The sequence below is a fragment of the Eutrigla gurnardus genome (genome assembly GCF_963514095.1).
Source record: "Eutrigla gurnardus genome assembly, chromosome: 12".
Classification (NCBI taxonomy): Eukaryota; Metazoa; Chordata; class Actinopteri; order Perciformes; family Triglidae; genus Eutrigla; species Eutrigla gurnardus.
The window spans coordinates 16,180,297-16,195,677 of record NC_139926.1 but is presented as its reverse complement, the minus strand read 5'-3'; the positions used below and the strand labels follow the sequence as shown (position 1 = coordinate 16,195,677).

Sequence of the window (15,381 nt, the reverse complement as noted above, 5' to 3'; positions counted from 1 at the left end):
AGCTTCCCCACAACTTGCGCTACTAAACGTTAACTACGCAGCAAAGTAAGCTAGTTTGACAGCGGTTTAGCCAACAGTTAGTTAACGTTAACGTATATTTGGATGATTGCGTTAACCTTACTCACATGTTTTAACGTCCGGTCGATGATATATTTTGAGCTAAATCTTGCTACTCATCGGTCGTTATTTTCAAAATATTCGCGGTCTGCAAACGGGAGGCGGAAACTTATTACCGGAAATGACGTCCATCTCTCTCGCTCACTTTTTATTCTTCTTCTTCTTTGGTGTTCAATGGTGGTTGGCATCCACATTTTGCATTGTCGCCACCTAGCGATACTTATTTTAAAACTATAATGACCCTTTACAAAATAAAATAATTATTTGCTATAACTTCTATATCCTCCTGGTGTTTGAGAACGCCTACAAGCTTCATCAACACTCCGAAATATCTTTGGTGCATCCATAACTACGTGAATTTACTCAGATGTCTTTTCTATTGCACCAGTATGTTCATCGTCATTGCCAAAAAGTGCAAAACTTCACCTGGTCCTGTTTTTCTTCCGCTTACAAATCAGCGAAATAACAGGTTTTACAATTCAGTGTTCAATTCCGTAACCTGAATGGAGGGATTTGATTGGGATTTTTGTACCACCTAGTGGTAAAACAGCGGGAGTTCGAGTAGGCCAGAAGTATTGCCAATTGCAACTTGCGAGATGACTGTGATTTTAAAATGGAAAGAAAACATGGGGATGATAGATTCACTTGATATGCCATGCCAGATGGACTGTGTTTTACAGTATAATGGGAAGTCCCTTTTGTGGCTACGTTCACTGAGAAAGACAACACTAATGAAGCTGAAGGGATCCTGGGGGCCATGTGAGGCACGGCTCTTTGAGTGTGTAGAATGGTAAATATGCAACCACTGTAAAAGCAATAAAGTGAAATGTGGAGCTCATGACTTGGGAACAAATTATGTTATCCCTTGTGTGACAGTAACTCTGACATACATGTATGACTTTCTCAAAACTGACTCTGAGGTACGGTTTCACATTTTATCATTCTGTAGGAGTGTTTCAGTTCCTCTTGGTGGGGTTGCAGTTACTGTGTTCATTTGTTGATTGGAGATGAGGACGGGAAGTTAACTGAGATTGCGGGGGAACAATTTATTCATGTCATATTTCTTCCTGAATTAGTCAATTTGATCGGCTCCAACTTTACTCCTAAATCGGAGTAGATAAAGTGAGTAGCAAGCTGCTGAGTGGCCATTTCACCTTTAGCACCAAGGTACAATAAAGTACCCAGACAAGCAGATGTTTCTTCAAGCTTGGCTTAGCAAGTGGTCTATATGAATTTAGGACAGTTATATCATTTACCAGGCCTCAGGTGCCACAGGTTGCTAGGCAACCATAGACGGTGGTCTGCCTGACATCTAGCTACATCAGAGCCTCTGTTCTACAACATTTAATTGGGGCTGACCTGTGATTCACAGGTGCTGTAGGAGAGAAGCTAGGAATGATTTAATAGGTGCTGGAAAATGCAGGGATTTCTAGAAATGTTAAATGTGTTGTTGAGCTGTTGTCGTGGTGCCAAAGATCAACCCTTTTTTAAATAGTAAATATAGCCTACGGTTATTGTATAGACTGTGTTTCATCTGCTTGTCTTGTATGTTTGGCTGTGTGTAGAAATCTAGTTGAGGACAGTTACTTTGACTGCTGGAATGTGACTGATGGGGAAAGTAAGCATTGCTTATTAAAACTGACAAATAAGAAACAATTTTGTCTTTGAACGCTATTTTAATAGCAAAAATCATTTTCATCACATGTTCGCTGGAGCTTTGCTCTAGCTTATAGGAGCACCTGTTGTGACCAGTTTATAATAAGCGCCCTTCTTGGCCATGAGAATGTCATGCGTGCCTTGTTCTACAACAGCTCCATCAGACATCACTGCTATGATGTCAGCAGTCTGGATGGTAGACAGCCGGTGAGCGATGACGATGCAGGTTCGTCCTTTTCTCGCCTCGTCCAGAGCCGACTGGACAGTCTGCAGGCAAACGGATGTTTGTCAGGAAGCCTTGTGTGGAGATGTATTTCATATGCATATCTACTTATAAAAATACCTTGCTTTGTGTTTATAAATGCATTACCTGTTCACTCTCAGTGTCAAGGGCAGAGGTAGCTTCATCCAGGAGCAGGATCTTGGGCTTTCTGACGATGGCTCGGGCAATGGCAATGCGCTGTTTTTGTCCTCTTGACAGCTGGGAGCCCTGAGCACCAACTTGAGTCTCATATTTCTTATGATTTTTGTAAATGTATAGAGAGAAGGGGGGAAAAGAAAAAGGTCACAAGGTCAACAATGCTGTCAAATGTTTCTATTATTACTTATAAAGTCATGCATATACATTTCCTTACTAGGTTGGGCTCTTTTCACAAAATTGTATATATGATGGATATTCAACTTCTCTCCCTTGTTTCCACTCACATCTGGCAGCGTCATCACAAAGTCATGGAGGTAAGCTTTCCTAGCGGCCTCAACAATCTCTTCCATGCTGACACAACACGAGTTGTCTCCGTACTGAATATTCTCCGCGATGCTGCAGTCGAACAACACCGGCTCCTGGGACACGATGCCGATCTGAGATCTTAAGAAGGGCACGTTGACTGTATGAGACGGACGGCCATCAATCACCTGAAGATAAAAGATGACATAATTAAGACGTTGGAATGGGTTCATGTCATTAGTGAAATTAATATCGAAATCAGTTTACATACCACATGCCCTTCATCGGGGTCATAGAACCTTTCCAACAGTTGAACGCTTGTGCTTTTCCCACAGCCGCTGTTCCCTACAAACGCCAAAGTCTGACCTGGCTTCACAGACACCACCAGGCCGTTCAACACCTGGACGTCTGGCCGAGATGGATAGGTGAAGTTGCAATTGACGAACTCTATTTCACCTCTGAAGTTGTCCTAAAGATGGATAAATCGGTCCAAAGTAACATCATGACTAAATGAAATCCAATTGTGCATAATTCTGTCTGATTTATGAAATTCACCGACCCATTTCTCTCCATCTGATTGGCTGATTTTGGGAACTCGGTCCAATAGTTTGAAAAGCTGAGCGGCGGCAATTTTGGCTTTGGCGTAATCTGGTGTGAAGGAGGAAGCTCTGCCCAGCGCCGTCCCGCTGATCACCACAGCTGTGATCACTCTGGAGAAACACATGTCTGGTCATCACAGCACAACATCTCACCGAAAAAACAGATTTGAATATAGGATCTTAACTGTTGTTCCATTCAAAGAAATAACTCTACCAACCTGAAAACCAACATGTATTGTAAGCCCTCAGACCGAACCAGATAGCCCCCGTATCTGAACGAAGCGGCGTACGCCATGAAGATGACACACTGGGAAAAACCGAAACAAAGCCCGTAGACGATGGCTCTCTTTTTGGCAGATTTAAATGGAAGAAGGAGTTTCTGCTCATATGATCCCACAAATGAGCTCTCTTTGGCCAAGCCTGCGATGGTCCTGATGTTGGCAAAAGCCTCGCTGGATACCTGCAGGAGAAAGTTAAGATCTCATACCCTTTGGTTTCTCAGAGAAATGTAAATCAATGGGCCTCGATGGCAAACATTCTTACCTGACCTGCTGCTTCCATGGATTTTTTATCTTCACTTGCAAAACCTGTCAGCATTTTGGCTTGGAACACCCCAGACAGCCCAATGAACGGCAGGAAGCACATTATTACCAGAGTTAACTTCCAACTGAAGTAGAGCGCGATGATGAAAGACGCCCCAATGCTGGTCAGAGAGTTCACGATCATGCCGATCTGAGATCCTGTCGCCTGTGGAAGCCATACCAGCCACATGCAGAACAATCTAGTGATTACAGTGAGACACCAAACCTGTGCTTCTGTGTTATAATGGATGAGAATACATTACACACCCCTTGCACCATGGATGCATCAGTGGCCAGTCTAGTAGTCAGAGCTCCGGGGCTGTTCCTGTTGTCATCAAACCAGCCGATCTCCTGTCTCAACATGGCTTGGAAGCCCACTCTCCTTAGACGGCGGGTGAGCAGCTCTCCAGACGTGGCAAAAGCATATCCCTTAAACGTGAAAGCAGAGTAAGTCTGCATGTAAATCCTGTTCGTTTCTATATCTAATTGACAAAGGGATGTAGACTCTAAAAGGTTAAAGGAGTCATAACCTGGTTTTATACGTATCCAGCCCCCCTTGGATCGCTTTGGATCAATTCGTAAAACTTATTAGAAAAAAAAACAACAAATTTTAATCAAACATTGAGCTTGTTCTGACCCTTTTTCGTACCGCGATTTTATCACGCGAGATTACGCGCGAGGTTTTGACTGGTCCGGATGTGCATTGTATAATATGTAATGAGGCGCGCGTTGATTCGCCGCAGGAAGGACAGAGCCGGGGGGGCTTGCCTGCATGCAGACTCCAAAACATAATGGCGGCGCTTCGGCGATTTCAGGTAGCGGACGGGGCGGGGTTGGGTGGTGAAAGAGGGGTGGGCTTATGCAAGTAGCCGCCACGGTGACGTCACCGAAGGCGCAGAATCAAAATCTCGTGCTTTAGGAATGCACACCCTTGTGTGCTATTCCTGTTCGGAAAAAGAGCAGAAGCGAAAAAACGGCGCCACTCTCAAACTCCAGCCTTTCAGGCAAGTTTCAACTGAGGTCAAACACAGATATGCATGTTTTAACAAGAGAAATTGCGATTTCCTGGTGATGACTCCTTTAAAGGAATTGGATGCAAACCTGTAAAAACTGGGAGAAGAAACTGGTCACGGCCACGATGCAGAACAGAATACATATCCCGTTGATCTGTTCCCTCTGTTCATTCAAGTCAACGATGGCAAACGTCTGCAAACACAAAGATCATTTGAGCTCCAGCAAATCTAACTCCGCTTGTAAAACAGAATACGCCAAATGCACAAACCCCACCCCGAGTATTTGGCTGAACAGGATGGCATAGATGGGGTTGACGGAGCCGTTGACAGCGGCTCCCAGCGAGCCCAGCAGCATGTAGGGCCACTCTGGTCGGTTGTACTTGAGGATACAAGCTACTGGGGCGGGCTCTACACGTCCGTCTGCTTCATCCTCACATTCCTGATAAAGAATACACACGGGAGCCATTCATTTTTACAGGGCAGATAAAAAGAAAACGGTCAAATAAAAATGTTTTAACACAGCATGAAAGAGAACCTCGACATGTTCTGCTGTGAACTGATGGTCTGACAGGAACTTGAGGCTGTCTGGTAAAGTTCCATTTGACAATTTGCTCTGAGATCGCAGTCGAACAGAATCCCTTCAGGAGAAATATGGAGAACATCATTCATTATTTAATGTCGGGGGGGAGAAACCCTTCTGATATGATATTTTTGAGCTGTTACCTTTTACTGGATGTGCGGCTCCTCACTTTTACACCACAGTCTTCTTCAAGAGCTTCGCTGACAACATCTGGCATGGGGAAAAATCAACACAGCTTCAAAGCAATACAAGCAAAGAACCACTCAGGGTGGACCCACCAATCTCCCACACTGGTGAGAGGAATTGTGGGTACAGCGTGACAAGGTCAAAGGGTCATTCCTGTGTCCTCTGAACATGTATTATTATACATTTTATACATGTTTTATACATAATAGATCTGACAGAGTAAGGCCATCTCTGCTGCAGCTTAAATAAATCTTACCTTTGGTTGTTGTGGATGCTTCTTGGTTCTGCAGGGTAACCAGGGTGAAGTAGATACCTTGCCTTTCTAGTAGCTCACGGTGTGTTCCCCTCTCCACAGCCTGTCCATGCTCAAAACCAACGATGATGTCTGCATTTCTAATCGTGGAAAGACGGTGGGCTATAGAAATTGTCGTCCTGCCCGTGCGCACCTGCAGTTTTTATGCACAACTTAGTCATTCTACAAAACATGGCATGCTGCAGAATTTATGTAGACTACGGTCAGAGAGTGGGTCACCTTATCCAAAGCCTGCTGGACAACAGCCTCGCTTTCATTGTCCAAGGCAGATGTGGCCATATCCAGCAGCAGGATCCTGGGGTTACGGATCAGAGCTCGGGCGATGGCAATTCTCTGCTTCTGCCCTCCACTCATCTGTCCTCCACCTTCTCCCACCAGAGTATCAAATTTCTGTAGGAAAAGTAGCTTTTTTCAGGCTGCACAAACTCAAACGTTTAATTATTTTGTATTAGGTTTAAATATGTAAATGTACCTGTGGCAGACCCATGATAAAATTATAGGCATTAGCCTCTTTAGTTGCCTGGATGATGTCTTCCATGGTTACGTCTGGTCGACCAAACCTGATGTTTTCTGCAATGGTTGTGGCAAACAGCATTGGCTCCTGCTCTACAATACCAATGAGAGATCTCAGCCACTGGATGTTTAAAGTACGGACATCATGGCCGTCCAGAGTCACCTGAGAATGAGAATTACACACACGCGTCGTTATATGGAAGCCTTCAAACTCTCCACTGGTGTCCTCTGTGTGTCGATTGTTCCCATCGTTACCATTCCTTCCTTTGGGTCATAAAACCTTTGGAAGAGCTGGATCGTGGTGCTCTTTCCAGATCCGCTCGGTCCCACAAAAGCAGTGGTTTCTCCTGCTTTGATCTGCATGCTCAGATCATTTAAAATCTGAAAAAAGTGGTGGGCTCTTTTAATTTGAAGTTTAAGAAATGAGAAATGGACACATAGAAATGCTTGTTGAAGAAATGCACCTTGACTTCAGGCCGGGACGGGTAGTAGAACGTGACATTATGGAACTCGATGTCACCTTTTACTCTGTCTAATTTGTGACCTTCTTCTGAGAAACAATCGATTGCTGGTTCCTGTGAGCATAACGACACAGAGGTTTAGTTTAAGATGGTTTCTCTTCAAATGCTCTGCTTCAAAATCTTCAGCAACACTCTGATTTTACCCGGTCGATTGTGTCAAAGATGTTTTTTGCTGCAGCGCGACCAGAAGCGAAGTCCTCGAGGCAAGGTGAGGCCTGGCCCAGGTTCATAGCTGCCATGAGTACTCCAAAAAACACCTGGGGGAGGAAAAAAAACACCACAACATAGCAGCCACATGAAGCAAAGGCCACGGAGGAGAGAGAGGATCTAAAGTTGAAATAGCATGTTCTTTTGCACACCTGAATGAGAGTACCAGGAGACAGCTCCTTGGTGTCTATGACCAGTTTAGAGCCATACCAAAAAGCCAGAGCGAAACAAAAGAAAATGATGCACCACAGGTATCCTTGGAAAACGCCCACGATCGTGCCCTTTTTCACACCCCAGTTCTGAGCTTCTGCAAGGTTTTTGTCATATCTGCATTTCAAAACCATGGTGTTATTGCTCGTCATCATTTGCAAAGCATAAACGACTCTTTGACATTTCGTACCTCTCAGCTTCTTTGTCCTCCCCACCAAACGCTGCTACCGTCCTGATGGATGACAGGACCTCGTCAGCCACTGCCCCCGCCTTCGCGTAAGACTTTAGCTCTCGTCCCGTCAGCGTGGCCACCGCCTTCAGCAACAAGAAAGAACATCACACAAAAACATTACAACATTTATTTCAAGTTCCAACCTTGAAGATCTCCATTTCATCTCTATTATTTGGCAATAAGTGATAAGTCGTATTATTACTTTGTGACATATGATACCACATAGAGTAGCAATGTCTTCCCACACAGAAGTAATAGACTGTCTTATTGACTTTACCATGGCCATGAGTCCAGCAGCGATGCCGATGAGCGGGCTCACTGCTATGACCACCAGAGTCAGCTTCCACCCGCCGATGAATCCGACCATGAAGCCGAAGACAAACGTGGAGATCCTCTCGATGAAGATGGACACCTGATCAGCGATGGCGTTGTTGATCTTGTTGATATCACTGTGAAGCAACAGAAACACTGTTTACATTCTCCCAGCTAACGCACCGAGAGCAGCCCGATGATGAGCCCCCCGACTCACTCCGACATCCTTGTGTTCAGTTCACCAACGGAGGTGCAGTCGAACCATCCGATCTCCATCTGCATCACTTTTCTGAAATACGTCTTTCTCATTCTATCAATTTGTCGTGCAGCCGACGACACCCAGAAGACAATCTTTAAAAATGATAAAGATGAAAATGACAAATATGCTTCACTCTGAGGGGTTTCAATTACGCCAGGCATAAATACTTACTTGAAAATAACTGACAAACATAACTCCTAATCCAATTCCTACATAGTAATATGCAAACATGGTCATCTCTGCTTCAATATCCACCCTGCAGAGAGAGAAAAGAGGTGAGTGACGGCAGCTTTTGGACAGGAACAACAGTCACAAGTAAAGACTTACCCACAGTACACAGAGGTGTTTTCAGCTGGTTCATATACAGAGCCGTTTCGCCAATAGATGGTGTGATTTCTACATTCCTTGTTTGCGTCTTTCAGTTCTTGGACCTCGAGCTCATACGCCACGAACGTGTTGGTCATCCTGCTGTACACCAGCAGCATGAGAGGCGAAGCTGCACCGTGGATGAGGGCACACAAACCGCCCACCACCATCATCACCGTGTCTTTGAAAGTTGCAAAGCGGAACTGCAAAAAAAAATGTGGATTTAAAAAATCTAATCAAAAGATATAAGTACAGTGGTGAGGAGAGGTAAAACATATCCTTTATATTTAAAATACCAATAAAGCAATGTGAAATAGTCCATTACTAATAAAAATCTTACAATCAAAATCATACTTAGACACACATATATATTATATTATAACATTATAACATGTATTTGTCGTGTCCTTGGCTGGGCATCAAATAGAAATACTCAAGTAAAGTAACTCAAGTACAAAACTCTTCTGTATGACTGAACATTCTTTGAATTATCGGTGTGAACCGGCTACATGAAAGGACTCATTATAAAGTCCCTTTAGACAAAAGTATCTCCCATACGAATGGAAAGTAATGTAATGTAACATGCTGAGTTACTTTCCAGCACTGTTTATGAACAATATGAGCAAAGACGCAGTATTTACCAGCTGGAAGTATCCAACACTGAGAGTCTTTTCTTTTTTCTTCTCGTCTCTGAATCACATGTAAACCAAAGTAAGCTCGAGAGTGATTCTTAAGAACTGCAGACAATGTGTTATGAATCAATCTTACAATACAAACTTAATAAAAACATACTTACCCATTGTCAATATCTGCTAAAAGAAGAGGTAAAACAACATCTGGTTACCCATAGTTACAAAACTCTGTCATTTTTAATTTTTTTTAATGAAAATGGATCCCTCACCTCTTGGCAGTTTGAATGATTCCTTCATGTTTGCCTCCTTGACTCAGGCAGACCGGCCGAGGCAACTTCAGATTAAAAAAACAACAACAAAACAAAACAACAACAAAAACTTGTAAAGGATGAAAATCAATGGGATCATCCATTGGTATTCAAGAGAGCCAAGTTCTCAGACTCATTTAAGTCCATGTACATACAGTAGATACAGTTTAAAGGGACAGTTCACCGCAAAATAAAAAAAAATCTAATTTTCCCTGTTACCTCCTATTTATTTCATATCTGGAGATCAAACCAACAACCTGGGAGTTAACCATCATGCCAAACCACCATGATAAAAAAAAAAGTAATGGAAAAAAACTTTCAGCAGCGTGGACGTAAGATATGAGGTAAATATTACAGCAACACGCCACTTTGAGCAGCTGGTTTTACCAACAGATCAACAGAAGATTATCAAATCACTGTCCCAGACAAGAAACAACAACAGGTGGAAGAACAAGCGGAACTGTACCTGGATGTCTCTCCAGAAATCCACCTGCACCACTGAGGCTCATCAGAGTAAATTCCTATCTTAACTATCTTATTTTCAGGTAACCTCAGCCTCTCCTTTCCCATTATCTACTCCTCCATTAGACTGATAAGAGCCGTGCAAGCATTGTGACCTTTACTAGACTACCTTTGTCAAGCAAAATCAATCACTGGAACCAAGTCAATATTCACTGACTGCTTTAAGTTCTATCATTATATTTTTCAAATACAAATTCCCCGTGGGGATAATTAAAACGTAAAATCTGTGAAACAAAACTTGCATTCCTTGGTTTACATAAGTGATTGTAAGATGGGGTTAATGACCGCGAGGACATTATTTATATGCAGGTGATGTCTCAATACAAACATAAATCAATTAAAATGTCATGAATGAGAAGGTTTTGGCACCTACCTGTCCGTAGAATTGGTTCAAATGACTTCATGTAACTTTATTTCATTGCAATTGACTATTTTCCTTGCAAGGCTAAATAACCAAACTGTTCTCAGGGAAAGGAAAGACATTTGCAAAGACTTTGTCACCATTTCACCTGTAAATTATTAATTCCATACAGTTTCTAACTATATTAAAATTCGTTATGTCGTTATTTAATCTATCATCCATTTCTCTCTTTCTTTAACATTTTACTTGCACCAACAGTGTGGAGTATGAGCACATAAAGTATGCATATGTAAAATATGCTGTTTATTTTTACTAAAAAAGTGGAAATGAAGACACAATAGCAATCGTGTGGATGTCTCGGGGGGTTAATGCCCGCGAGGACAAGAAGAGGGCCTGTGTTTGGAATTTGCTCCCTCTTTACAGCCGGTTATTATTCACAACGTAGGTGATTGATAATACCACACGAAGGAGGGGGATCTCAGATACTGTGATAAACACTTTCTTTTTTTTTCTCTCAGAGAGTTGTTTGGTGTGGAGATGCCTAGTGATTAAGTGCACATACATCACACATTTGTGCACATAAACCTCCCAGCAGCTCTAAAGTTCACTAATTAACACTATTTTCTTGTTTTGAAAAGTGTGAAAACAACATTTTGTTTTTTTTATGGTCGCTAATTTGCCTATTTCTGGCCTGAGAACAGTGACTTCCTATAGAGGACAAACACAGAGACAGAGGAGGTGTGTCGGACTCACATTGCCTTATTGGAGTTCATTCTTTTGTAATAGCATGTTCAAAAAAGTCATAAAAAAGTCATAGTATGGTATGTCCAAAAATTCACTTTAAAGAGATATAATATAGCATGCCCAAAAGTGATAAAAAGTCATACAAAGAGTCATAATATAGTATGTCATTGTCAGAAGAGTCATAGCATGTTGAAAAAAGTAATTAAAAGAGTCGGCAGGGCCGGCCTAAGTCTTCAGGCGGCTTCATCTCTTCAGCTCCGATTATGTTTTTGACCATTGTCAATGTTTGATCATAGCACACCTACTTGCATTATCACATAAAAAAAACTCTTCCAGGGCATTTCATCCGCCCTTGAGTGCCCCCTAGTGGCCTCAGGGGCCCTAAGCAGCATTTGTTTGCTTATCTTGCAGGCCAACTACTCAGAAGGCTGGGAAAAATAAGTAGCTTGTGAAAAATGGCTCACAATTGCACTTATTTGTTTATGGGGTCACTTCACAGCTTGCTACCTAGCTAGCTCCCCCTAGTGACTGCCTGTATGCATGACTTGCCCACATTCTTTGGTGGGTGACACCATTCATTCCTTTTAGTCGCCTGCATCTTGCTGTGAGGGTCAGGGTAATTGCTTTGTTTTGCATGTAGTGAAGTGGCTGAGTGTTTTTTAAACCACAGCATGCACACTGTACACTCTCCACACTGGATCTGTCATCTGGTGTGACCAGCCTGGCTGATATTTGAGGTCATCCCCCTGAGGAGTGTTTGTGTCGGCGTCAGTCACGATCAAACCGCCATCTGCCTCGGCTTTGAGCTGCCAGCAGTCAGTAGCGTTCATGTCTATATGCACGTAAGTGTTGACCGAAACATCTCAGCGTTAATGCGGTTTATGTGTGGAAGAAGTTAAATTCCCATTCAGTGTTTTGGAACAAACGGCACATACAGAAGGATGTCCACATGTAAAATATCCCAGGATAACAGCATTTTCTAGTATTAAATATGTGTCTGATTAAAAATATGTATTCAGCAACAGAGGAGAAACTATTTTGACCTTGCAAACTGTTCAAATGTTGCCTCAAATCTCCACACGATGGCAGTATTGAGCTGCTTTCATTGTCGCCACATTACTGTAAGATCGATGGACAATAAACAGTTGCCAGTGAATTAAATTTCTGGAAGGGACAGTGGGATTATGACATATTATTTAAATGATCCTCCTGTTTGAGCAGAGCTCTGTCAGTGTAGAAACAAAAGTCCGTTTTGTTTCTCTTGCGTCGCATTCAGTTTGTCCAGATGACAAGAAGGAAAGACCGAAGTGTTTTGTGTCACTAACAGAGATAATGAATTGAAAACACAACGGAAAAGAGAGGGAGACAAACGTTATATACACACAACTCAGCATTAATGTAGCAGCAAACAACTATTTGCAATTTTAAGAGATAGTGGATGAATGTGAGCAGAGCATTGTTGATTTGAAAGGTGCCTTTTGTTGCAAGTTAGAAGCCAGCCAGCGAGCTCATGGGTCAAAGGTCAGGGTCAAAGGTCAGGGTCAAAGCTCGGTCGTCTTCATAATGTGTGGATGAGCAACAGTGTGGTGTACTGAGCGTTGATAAAGGAGGTTTGAGGAGGCTGCCAGGTAACAAAAGGGACAGCCCAGAAAAAGGAAAAGAAAACAGAAATATATATGAGAGATTACATTAAGTGGATGTAGAGATTTAAGGCGGTATATACAAGCCGGCATGAATACAGCGACATTCCTGCAAACCTAGCAGTTAGTGATGCTTTGACAAGATAATGATTCCTCTCGCTCTCTCAACATTTCTTCTCCTCGCCATTACCGTCCCCGCTGCAGCATCACACTTTACACTAATGGAAATTATTTCCCCCCGTCTCCGCCTTTATATGCACACACACACTTCACCTTTTGTCGATCCCCGGCGGCTCCTCTCTTCAGACATTAGGTTTGCGATGTTCTGTGTTTTTTCTCTCATTTAACCACCAAAAACCCATCGATGTGTTCATCCTACGAACAAGGATTTCCAGGGCAGTCAAAGCTCGATTCCTACGCAGGGGGAAATTATTATTTTATTTTCTCAATTACACACAAACAGTGAGAAACACACTTAATGTGAAGTAGTTAATCAGAATGTAAATGATGTGCAGTACAGGGAAAAGTACGTGTTGATCCGGATATCCAAAGCCTCAGAAACACCATCGCCTCCTGGGTCTTATCTGTCGATACCAACTTGTTTCATTACACCTTCAGTCTGTGAGGTTTGTCCTGAAAGCACAGACACTCAACTCTGACCCTCAACAGAAAGACTCAGCATGGGTCCGGTCATCACCCCCCCACTCTCTCTCTCTGCCGACATATTATTTGATTTATTTTCCGTTCACTCCCAATTTTTTTTCACTCGCACTTCTGTTTTTTCCTCTTTTCACCTTGAAAAAAAACCCAAGACAACAGTGGGTTAGCTCCTAAATATTGTAAAAACAACGAGTTAAATCCAGAGGTGACCTCTGGCCTTACCTACAACACATTAGGGCATTATTACCCTTCATGGTTATAAAATGTGACACTATTCATGCACACAAAGTGTCAAAGAGGCTCCGATTGAGTCCGTCTTCCGGACTACTTCTAATCCAGATGCTGTCGTCCAGATTCTGGAGCTCAGTCTGAGACAGAAGGACGGGGGACAGGACCACGGGCGTAATCTCCCTCTGATCCGGTAAGACGAGACAGCAGGTGATATTTGATGAAGCAAAGATGTTCTTTGACACGTGGGTTTTTCTCCTGTATAGAAACAAATAGTTGTTTAACAGAATGCATGGAGCCCTGAGAATATATATATATATATATATCATGTTCTACAGATTCTGCTGCAGCCAAGACATATTAATCTGAATTCAAACAGACAGTTTCTCTTAAATATATGTTATTCTAGTCAAGCCTTTTGGGTGCGAGTATGCATGCTCCATACATGCCCATGCTGCTCTATTTTCTCCTCCTCCGCTTCCCGTCTCCTACAGGTATGTCAGTGGCCATTACACATGATTGGACTTGACATTGTAAAATACAGTAATTCCTGAAATGACAGACAAGGCGTGAAATAATGTTCACACCTCCTTCTGTATGGCGTCTCCTTCTGACAGGAGTGGAGGAGAGGGAGGGGAGAGGGAAAGCGGAGTCCGCCCAACTGGGGCCCGTGGTCCTCAGACTTCTTCGGCTGGGGAGGCCAGGTGGATCACGACGGGATGCAGGACCTGACTCCTACCTTCTAGTCCCGAGTCTGACCCTCAACCTGAGGAGTGAAGCAGAGGAGAGACAGGGGAGAAGATGTCACCGTTAACACGGGTTTAGATGATTCGTTTTACAAACATCCTCGTTTCTTTTCCTCTGACCCAAAATGGATTAAAATATTGTGTTAGAATTACATTTTTGTTACAAACTTGGCTTGCACACTTAAAAAAAATGTAGACATGTTTTATGCATAAACAATTACATATTCATTATATTTTCCAGAAAGTCAGTCACATACAAAGAAATGTAAAGCATGTTATCGGACACAGCATCGATTATTAAAGTCCAATAACAGATATCCAAATAGGATTTGGTGCTGAGAAAAGACTACTGACAATAACATCAATATCCTATTATTTTGTCCATCTTATTTAAATTAGTGAAGGTTAAATAACTTTTACTATAACAGCAACAAAAACTAAACACAATTAGCTGTACCTAATGAAATGGGAACTGACTGTATTTTGCTGATAATATTTTTGAACCTTTATCTGAGTAGTTTTGAATGCCTCTTGCAATTAAGTAAATTTACATTGTTGTGTTGCCACTTTCACATACAGTTAGTAAATTATCCAAATCCCTTTTCCACCATTCTCTTAGAATCCAGAAGTCAACCATCATTTTCCTGTTGTAGACTTTTAAAGTGAAATATCAAGGTGAAAAAAGTCTTGAGCTGTGAAAGAGGGCGCAGGTTCAAAACGTTAGGGTTAAATGGAAAGTCGAGGTGGAAAATGTCACGTTTGCACATCTTTCAGGTCATAAAAAAGCTTGATAGGTAGTCTGACTTTGTGCTTTGAGAGAGGATTGCTTGTGTGAACTTTGAGGGGCGTCTGAGACATCTTTGTGCAAAACCGTCAGACAATAAACCCAATCTGACTCAGGTTACAGCACTCAAATTCAAGTCAACTGTGAGGAGAAAGATGGAAGCAGAGACAATTGTTGGACCGGAGCGAAGGAACAAAAAGAGGTAAACGTGTTTTGTAGCAGAGTTCAAGATGACTCATTTTATGGGGTTTTTTGTGAGCAAACAAAAGAAGCTTTGCACCTGAATGATTGCACATCCCAAGGATTCTCTCTTCTTTCCAGCTCGAGCACAAATTGGACGTCACATGATGCACGATTATTGTGCTTT

General features: G+C 42.4%; 1 protein-coding gene and 1 long non-coding RNA gene across 2 annotated transcripts in view; both read right to left on the bottom strand.

Annotated features, from left to right (window-relative positions):
* Window positions 1-1,821: 1,821 nt before the first annotated feature.
* abcb11a (ATP-binding cassette, sub-family B (MDR/TAP), member 11a) lies at window positions 1,822-9,197 on the bottom strand. The gene is made up of 26 exons (XM_084023705.1): window positions 9,186-9,197; window positions 9,031-9,079; window positions 8,351-8,592; window positions 8,195-8,279; window positions 7,982-8,115; window positions 7,730-7,901; window positions 7,411-7,535; window positions 7,163-7,337; window positions 6,947-7,060; window positions 6,747-6,857; window positions 6,538-6,663; window positions 6,242-6,445; window positions 5,989-6,159; window positions 5,713-5,902; window positions 5,414-5,480; window positions 5,226-5,328; window positions 4,965-5,129; window positions 4,779-4,883; window positions 3,945-4,106; window positions 3,640-3,843; window positions 3,315-3,556; window positions 3,057-3,207; window positions 2,769-2,966; window positions 2,479-2,685; window positions 2,144-2,290; window positions 1,822-2,040 (listed from the first exon to the last, which is right to left on the bottom strand). The coding sequence occupies exons 3-26, from the start codon at window positions 8,560-8,562 to the stop codon at window positions 1,840-1,842; spliced, it is 3,771 nt and encodes a 1,256-aa protein (XP_083879831.1). The 5' UTR covers window positions 8,563-8,592; window positions 9,031-9,079; window positions 9,186-9,197; the 3' UTR covers window positions 1,822-1,839.
* A 4,374-nt stretch (window positions 9,198-13,571) lies between these two features.
* LOC311022469 overlaps window positions 13,572-15,381 on the bottom strand; it is a 6,093-nt gene continuing 4,283 nt past the window's right edge. Inside the window, exons 2-3 of the long non-coding RNA XR_014598113.1 lie at window positions 14,072-14,250; window positions 13,572-13,742 (exon numbers count right to left, since the gene is read on the bottom strand). This is a non-coding gene — a long non-coding RNA (uncharacterized lncRNA). The remainder of the gene's footprint in view (window positions 13,743-14,071; window positions 14,251-15,381) is intronic.